Source organism: Dipodomys spectabilis, unplaced genomic scaffold (genome assembly GCF_019054845.1).
Source record: "Dipodomys spectabilis isolate Male_0828 unplaced genomic scaffold, ASM1905484v1 ptg000069l, whole genome shotgun sequence".
NCBI lineage: Eukaryota > Metazoa > Chordata > Mammalia > Rodentia > Heteromyidae > Dipodomys > Dipodomys spectabilis.
This window is the reverse complement of record NW_024870746.1, coordinates 6146589-6155269: the sequence shown is the minus strand read 5'-3', so window position 1 is coordinate 6155269 and position 8681 is coordinate 6146589. Positions and strand designations below refer to the sequence as shown.

The following is an 8681-nucleotide window of genomic DNA, read 5'->3' as shown; positions in this document are numbered from 1 at the left end:
AAACTCAAGAAGAAAAATGCTAATTGTAAAAAAAAAAAATGCTAATTGTCTACTTCTTGAAACCGAATGAGAGGCAATCAGAGAAATGCTGTAAACTTCCTTAAAAGCAGTGGCTTAAAAGCAGTGGTTTGAGGGCTGGGAAGGTGGTTCAGTGGTAGAGTGCTTGCCTTGCATGCACAAAGCCTTGGGTTCGATTCTTCAGCACCACATAAGCAGAAAAAGTGGAAGTGGTGCTGTGGCTCAAGCGGTGGAGTGCTGGCCTTGAGCTGAAGAGCTGAGGGACAGCGGCTTGGCCCAGTGTTCAGGCCCCACGACCAACCAAAAAAAAAAAAAAAAGCAAAAAGCAGTGGCTCGAGCTGGGTGCTGGTGGTTCATGCCTGCAATTCTAGCCACTCTGGGAGATCTATGGATCACAGTTCAAGATTCAAAGCCAGCCTGAGCAGGAAAGTCTGTGAGATTCTTATCTCCAATTAACCACCAGAAAACCAGAAGTGGCACTGTAGCTCAAAGTGGTAGAGTATCAGCCATGAGCAAAAGAGCTCAGGAATAGTGCCCATGCCCCAAGTTCAAGTCCCAAGACAAGCAAAAAATAAAAAAGTAAAAGTAAAGCCAGGCGCCCGTGGCTCCCTCCTGTAATCCTAGCTACGCAGGAGGCTGAGATCTGAGGATCACAGTTCAAGCCAACCCAGGCAGGAAAGTCCTCGAGACTCTTATCTACAATAAACTACTAGAAAACCAGAAGTAGCATTGTGGCTCAAGCGATAGAGCGCTCGCCTTGAGCTGAAGAGTGAGCTGAAGAGTGCAGGGACAGTGTCCAAGCCCAGAGTTCAAACCCCATGACCGACAAAAAAAAAAGTAAAGGGCTGGGGGCTGGGAAGGTGACTTAGTGGTAGAGTGCTTGCCTTACATGAATGAGGCTCTGGGTTCAATTCCTCAATACCACATAAGGAGGAAAAGCCAGAAGTGATGCTGTGGCTCAAGTGGTAGAGTGCTGGCCTTCAGCTAAAGAGCTGAGGGACAGCATGCAGACCCAGAGGTCAGCTCCACACTGACAAAAAAAAGGGGGGGAGGGGGCTGGGAAGGTGGCTCAGTGGTAGAGCACTTGCCTTGCATGCATGAGGCCCTGGGTTCGATTCCTCAGCACCACATAAGCAAAAAGAAAAAAGCTGGAAGTGGCGCTGTGGCTCAAGTGGTAGAGCGCTAGCCTTGAGCTGAAGAGCTGAGGGACAGCGCCCAGGCCCAGAGTTCAGGCCCCACAATCGGACCCCCCCAAAAAAAGGGGGGCTAGGAAGGTGGCTTAGTGATAGAGTGCTTACCTAACATGCTGGTTGGATATGCTGGTTGGATTGGGTTCCTCAGTGCCACATAAACAGAAAAAGCCAGAAGTGGCATTGTGGCTCAAATGGTAGAATGCTCACCTTGAGCAAAAGCAGCTCAGGGACAGTGCTCAGGCCCCAGTACTTGAACCACACACACACATACACACACAGACACACACACACACACACACACACACACACACACACACACACACAGACACAGTGGAAGGAATAGAGAAAATCTTTTTTTTTGTCAGTTGTGGCGCTTGAACTCTGGGCCTGGGCGCTGTCCCTCAGCTCTTCAGCTCAAGGCTAGCGCTCTACCACTTGAGCTACAGCACCACTTCTGGCTTTTTTCTTTTTGCTTATGTGGTGCTGAGGAATCGAACCCAGGGCCTCACGCATGCAAGGCAAGCACTCTACCACTTGAGCCACAGCGCCACTTCCAAATCTTTTGCTATGAAAAGGAGAGATCCAATGATGTGTCCAGACATAGTATCTTGAGTTTACTTAGTATGAAAGGTATCCGCACAAATTTCATTGAGAATAGAAAAAATAAAAACAGTGCAGGAGAGAAGGGGAAAATTGAAATTTATTGAAGGCTTAGTGTTAAGAGCTTACAAACATTCATTTCCACAATGGTTTACAGATGAGGCAATTGGAGTTAAATAACTTGCCCAAGGTCATGCAGCTAGAGGTGGCAGGGCAAGGTGCCTGCCTCTCCAATACATCACACAGGCACAAGTCTCCCTGTACTTAAACACCAAGACTTGCCTTTGCCCCTGAGATCAGAAAGAGCCACTCTCATGCTGGAGAGAGTTTTTCCGCCTCTGATGCAGAAAGCAGGTGCGTCTCCCCCCACAGCCTGAATACTCATGCAGCACAGGATAGAAGCTCCCATAGTCTGGAGGGGCTGAGGCAAGCAGCAGGAGCCCCCAGAGGTAGGAGGGAAAAGGGACACTTTGGGATGTATACAGCAATTTCTTTTTGTGCCAGCCAGTGCAAGGGAGTGTTGGGGATGCTGGTCCCAACCAACTGGGGCCCGAGGCCCCAGCCTTCATGTAGATCTGTTCAGTGGGACAAGAAACTCAGGTCAGAGCCCAGTCTCCCTACTGCCTGCATTGAGGCTGAGGCTTTGAGGACGGGTTCCACGTTCCAGCCTGCGGCCAGACAGGAGCCTTCGAAGGGAAGAGCCAGAGCTCAGATCGCCACAGCTGCGAAGGTGGAGGCTCTCACGGCCTGGCCGGCCCCACGGACTCCGGGGCACCTGGAAAAGAGGGCATTGGTATGACCTAGCCTAAAGTTCTAGGCTTTCCCAGGCATCTTTTCCAGCTCTCCTAATGCTTACTTGCTTATGTCCATGGGCTCCAGTCCCAGTGGGGTCTGGGGACTTTCTGGACATCTGGAGGAACCGAGTGACCAGACCCCGGCCTGGCCAACTCCCTTTCAGGTCCCCCAGAGAGTGGGCAGGTGCAGGGCCTGAGGGCAGGGGAACCTTCTGGAAGGTGGGCACAGGGCGCCTTTTCTCAGCTGAACGGGCACGAAGCAACTTGGGGGAAGGACAGTGGGCAAGGCGAAAGAGGCAGGCTTCAGAGCAGAGCCCTGTGGAGACAAAGGGAGAAGAGAGTAAAATGGGGTGCAAGCCAGGTGCGGGTGGCTCACACTTGTAATCCTAGCTTCTCAGGAGGTTGAGATTTGAGGATCATGGTTCAAAGCCAGCCCGGGCAAGGAAAGTCCATGAGACTCTTATCTCCAATTAACCACCAGAAAACCGGAAGTGGCACGGTGGCTCAAATAGTAGAGTGGTCACCTTGAGCTGAAGAGCTGAGGTACAGTGCCAGGCTGAGTTCAAGCCCCACAACCAACAAAAAGAATAAAAAAAGAAAAGAAAAAGAAAAAAGAAAGTAGGGTGCAGAGAGGACCAGGCAATGCTCCCCACCCCTCACCTTACAGATGGCTAACCTGTATCTGCAGAGGAAACAGAGGCAACTTCTTCCTCAAGCACTTTGGTATAAAGGTCCCTGAAGTCAGCTGGAGAGGAGAAATAGGGACTAAGCGGGAGGCCTTTGGGGACACCTCTGCCATCCTACACCTCCCTTGGGAACTCAGGCCCAGAGGAGTTTTCATGGCTTCTACATCTCCATCTCTGCTCATGTCTGCCAGCCACTAAATGGTACAGTGCAGGCAGGCAAGACTACAGTGCCAGAGCCTTCTGAGCTCCTGGCACCTCAAGGTAATGACAAGCACTTTCTGTGCTTGTGTCAAGTGTTTGTGTGCCTGACTTTTCTTTCTAAGACTAAGCATGTCTGTCTGTCCCTGCTTGGCTTCCTAGATCAGGTGCAGTCAGGTGTAGGAATGGCTGCAGAGTGTGTGCATTACTTCCCTTCTCAGCGAGTCCACAGCGCGTTGAGTGGAGGCGCTGTCATTACACCTGCTCTAAGGCTTGCAGAGGATGGGTTAGTAGCCCAAGGTTGGGAGCTGTGGAACCCATCTCCCCCAGAGGTGATTGATCACTGAAGACATGCATCGCAGGAATATTCTGCTTCCTTTCTTCCTTCTCGGGGGCCTTGAATCCAGGGCCTCCCTGACCCTCTAATTCCCAGTGCTCCCCTTCCCCTGTACCCAGGGGGTTGCTCACCAGTGTCGTTGGAGGTGGTGATGCCCGGGTCGCTGTGGGACCTTGGCAGCAGCAGCGGTGGCGGGGGAACCGGATGAGGAGGCCGGTGCCCCGGTGGGGTGAGAGAACCTGAGCTATCGCTGAAGCGTCGAGTGGGGGCTCGGGTGGGAGGGGTGGCCCCAGGGCGGCTGCCCCCCCGGGGTACCCGCCGCCTCAGCTCGGGGAAGCAGGGCCCCACCCAGGGCGGCCAGCCCTCCAGCCGGTGACAGCTGCGCGCAGCTGTGGGGGCACCCAGCGGGGGCGGGGCCTCAGGGGCAGAGCAGGAATAGGAGCGGGCCGCCCGTGGGGGGCGTCGAGGCAAGGGGCTGTCCTCGAAGGGGCCTCGCAGGCCGCAGTCCAGGCTGAGGCAATAGCCGGCGCGGCTGCGCTGGATAGAGCGGAAGAGCACGTAATCAACGGAGCGCACGGAACCCTGCAGCTCCAGCAGGCACGAGTCCTCGGACGGGCTGGAGCCCCCGGGGAGGTCACCGATGGCCGACAGCACCAGAGACCCGCTGTCCATGGACACTGTGGGCGGCAGGGGGCGCTGAATAGCAACAGCCCATGGGCCCAGCCAGGCAACTCCTCTTTTCCCAAACCCTAGCCTCTCCCCGGGCCACTTGCCTCCAGTGTTATCTTGGGGGAAACAAAACACAGATCCAGGGTTCAAGAAGCCACAGCCCTCATCCGTCCCCTACATTACCAGCTTGGCCTTGCTTTCCCCTCCTTTTACTCCCACCCAATCCTGTTGCCCCTGGAAGTCCGGGCCTTGTCCCTTCCTTCTCATTTGCTACTTACCATCTACAATGGAGGCCACTCTCTCACAGATACAGGAGCCATCATGTAGCTGGGGATCAAACAGAGTGGCCTGCAAAAGACACAGGGCAAAGGTCCAGCCCTTCACACTGTCATGGCCATCCCAGGTGCTAGAAACAGCTCTGGAGACCTAGATTCCAGACCAGCTGGGTCATTGCATGCATCACTTAACTTAAAGGGGCCTCGGTTTCCACATCTGTAAGATAGAAATGATAGTTCCTCTCCTACCCACTTCACCAGGCCAAAGGGGAAAAAAAAATCAAAGATGACAATGTTTGCACTAGTACTCTAGAGACCATGGGACTATTATCTTTATCCAGCAACTACAGCTTGCTCAGCTTTCCAGACTCTACCCCATGCTGCCCAGCCACACCAAGCCCTGTTCTCACCTGGCTGTCTCCTCGTAGCCCCATAACAGCCTCATAAGAAGGAGGGCAATCAGTAGGGTACAAGGGCACGGGGCTGTCCATGGAGCCATTGTATGTGATGCTGGTAGGATGAGGGAGAAGATCAAATCCTGGAAAATAGCTCCTACTTCACAAAGATACTTTCCCCTAATCTAGGCCCAGCCCCAGTCCCTTTCCCCAGTTCCTTACCCAGCCTCACCTCTGTGCATCTGTTTCTGAGCTGCAGGTATACTCTGGGGGGTAGTAAGGTGGTGGGGGCACAGGCGGTACAAATTCCTCCAAGTCCAACATGGTGTGTAGGAGGGGGGCTGGAGGCGATGATGTACAGGCCAAAGAACCGAGGGGGCCTGAAACTGAGTGCTCAGGGGCCAGCTGCTGGGGGAGGGGAAGACAAACAGGTCTATGAGACTGGTTTCTGGAAATATAGCTCCACCTTGGGTTCCAAACGTCCAAGTTCAGGCTGTGGGGCCTGAACTCTGGGTCTGGGCGCTGTCCTTCAGCTCTTCAACTCAAGGCTAGTGCTCTATCCCTTGAGCTACAGCACCACTCTGGCTTTTTCTGCTTATGTGGTACTGAGGAATTGAACCCAGCGCCTCATACATGCAATGCAAGCACTCTACCACTGAGCCACCTTCTACTTTATTTTTATGGCCCTGACCACTTCATGTTGCTATAGTTGTAACACCTCCTCTCCCATAACTAGTGCCTTAACACCCCCCCCCCTTCACCCCCGGACTCTGCCCCTTTACCCAGAAATTCCTCTTCTTTACAGCCTCATTGTGTCCAGAATTGCCACTTGTTTTCTGTCACCACAGGGCTGTCCATCCTTTATGCCACCTACATCTAGGACTTTCTTGATTCTACCCCAGCCACACTCTCTCTAAAGCCCCCTCTCCTGGTCCTAGACTAGCATCACACACCTCAGCCCAGTTTGCCTTGTTCAGAATCCAAACCTGTAGCTACCACCTCTCCAGGCCCAGTCCCAACACACATCCCTGGTTCTTGCCATAGGGCTTGATCCTAGTTCCCCTCTCACCGTATGCACAAGGTCCAGGGAGAAGATTTGAACACAGCATACAATAGCAGAGAGGGTACAAATTATGGCAGCACAAACTGTGAGCCCACAGACACTGAAAAGCAGGTTCTAGGGAAGAGAAAAAAGTAGAGGAGTGAACGCAGGAAAATCCCACCATACCCTGCTATGGGAAGGAATAGGGCAGGCACGCTCACCTTGAGGGCCCCTCGGGCTTCATCACAGGTGGAGTTAAGGGCAACTTTCAGTTCCTGTCCTGACTCTGGACAGGGCCGGAGTAGGGGAACAGGGGGACAGCACACACAGACATTTCCGTCCTGAGTGGGAAATAGGGAAAGTGAGGCAGCCAGGGTCATGACCAACTCAAATGTCCTGCATGCTTCCCCAAACCAGCCTCAAATCTCACCATGGAGCAATCTCGAAAGTCCCGGGCCAGCTGAGCATTCTTACAGGAGAGAACAGAGCCAGCCATGCTGAGCATGACACAGAGCACCGAAAGCAAGGAGAAGAAAGAGATCTGGGGGAAAGAGGGTGCTAATTTAGGGCATGAACTTTCTGAGTACCCCTCTACCACAGATGGAGCCACCCTTTTTCATACACACTTTGTGCCTGTTTGGCACCATCTGGAGAGCCAATTCCCTTCCTGAAGACATAAGTGGGCATCCCCTCTGGTGCTGGGCACTTGCCTCCCAGTGGGCATTGGACCCCTGCACCTACCACTAGAGTGAATGGCCGCTTCCAGGTCACAATGCCAACCACCCCGGAGAACGCCAGCTGGGGACAGAGTGGGCACAGGCTTAGCCTAGCAGGGGAGGCACCTGAGTGAGCCCCTCGCCACAGGATGCACCCATCCCTGCAAGGAGGGACAGGACCAGGATAGGGAGGAGAGGGGAGGATATAGGCTTGTGGCTGGCGAGGAGTGGGGCCTGAGGAGCCTCCCCCACCCCACTACTGTGCACCCTTTGAACCCAACTCACCGAGAACCCAGCCCAAGATGGGCAGGACCTCTTGATGCTCTCGGTGGTGGTGACAGAAGAGGCCACCATGCTGAAGGTTACCACCAGGATGCCCAGGAGAACCTGGGCCAGCCCCAGAGTGAGCAGGGCCTGCAGCCAGGGTCGGTGGAGGCGGAGGTGGGTAAGGCCCCGGGTGCTGGGCCGGCTGGTTAGCGAGCGGCTGGAGTCACTAGGCGAGGGCATCATGCCTGCCACTGGGCTGCCTGCACCTCTCTCGGGCCCCCCTGGCGCTTGGGAGCATCTCAGAGGCGCCCAAGGCCCCGTCCTTTCTCCTCTCCACTCCCCTCGCTCTAGAGCCCACCCCCTGGCTGGGTCCTCTGGGGCATCGCCCAGGGACGCCAGCTGTGGGGGGGGCCAAGGGAGGGGCGTCACGGAGGGACCGCGGGGTGCTCCCTCCCCACCACGGGCACCGGACGGGCACCTTGCCCAGGGTGGCGATGAGGACGCGGGGACACTGGCTCATCGCATCTCCTTAGGGAAGAGGGGCGCCGAGAAGGGCCGGTGCCAGAATGAGAAGAGGGCGGCGGTCGGAGCCCAAAGAAGGGTGGGATGGGTAAAGGCGAGAGGGATGGAAAGAAGTCTAGAGAAGAGGGGAGGAGTCGGTAGGGGTGACTCTAGAGGCGCGGTCGGTGTGCCTTCAGGGTGTCCAGTGGGATCCGGGGTGCCTGGTGGGGAGAGGCCGCGGCGCCGCGGCCTCCCGGATCGCCCGCCCCGCGCCCCTCCCCACCATGCTCCGCTCCCCCAGCTCAGGCTGCAGCGGGTCGGGCCGTGGAGGCGGGGGTGGGGACGGACATGAAGCGAAGAGGGGCGTGGCCGCGTGGTGCACCCTGGAAGCTGTAGTTCCACGCAGACCAGAGGGAGGCGGCGGGGTGTTCGGGCGAGGCGATCCCGAAGCAGGGGCTTTGCCGGAAGCTTGCCCGGACCCCCTGCCCAGTTGCTAATGATTATTCCATACCCACTTGTGCCCTGTCCAGCCTCTCAGGCGCTGGCGCAGCGCTCCTGGCACAGGCAGCAGGCTCTTCCACATATTAAGGGAGAGGAGTGGAGGGCTACACTTCCTGGTGTCTCTACATTTCCGCTCCCAACCAAAGACTTCCTGCTCCGGCTATCTGGTTCTGCCACCCTGTCCCCCACTGCTCACAGGTGACCCTCAAGCCAGGTCCCCCCTTTCCCCATTCTGCTTCCACTCCAGTCTTTCCATATTTTTTCTCTTTCATAATTTTTGTTTTTGGGTCCTGTCGTGGAGCCTGAACTCTGGGCCTGGGCGCTGTCCCTCAGCTCTTCAGCTCAAGGCTAGCGCTCTACCCCTTGAGCCACAGCGCCACTTCCGGCTTTTTTCTTTTTGCTTATGTGGTGCTGAGGAATCGAACCCAGGGCCTCAGGCATGCAAGGCAAGCGCTCTACCACTGAGCCACCTTCCCAGGCCTCTTTCAT

At 55.5% G+C, this 8681-nt stretch overlaps 1 protein-coding gene across 2 annotated transcripts; it reads right to left on the bottom strand.

Moving 5' to 3' along the window:
- Positions 1-1893: 1893 nt before the first annotated feature.
- On the bottom strand, positions 1894-8001 carry Fam189b (family with sequence similarity 189 member B). 2 transcript variants are annotated; one of them, XM_042682329.1, is made up of 12 exons: positions 7209-8001; positions 6949-7005; positions 6638-6748; positions 6429-6548; positions 6235-6342; positions 5398-5573; positions 5181-5280; positions 4774-4843; positions 3958-4503; positions 3282-3350; positions 2668-2921; positions 1894-2586 (listed from the first exon to the last, which is right to left on the bottom strand). In XM_042682329.1, exons 1-12 carry the CDS (start codon positions 7431-7433, stop codon positions 2413-2415), a joined length of 2010 nt encoding a protein of 669 aa, XP_042538263.1. In that variant the 5' UTR covers positions 7434-8001; the 3' UTR covers positions 1894-2412. The 2 variants fall into 2 exon arrangements, with proteins under 2 accessions (XP_042538263.1, XP_042538264.1); XM_042682330.1 differs by having other exon boundaries at positions 5398-5570.
- Positions 8002-8681: the final 680 nt, after the last annotated feature.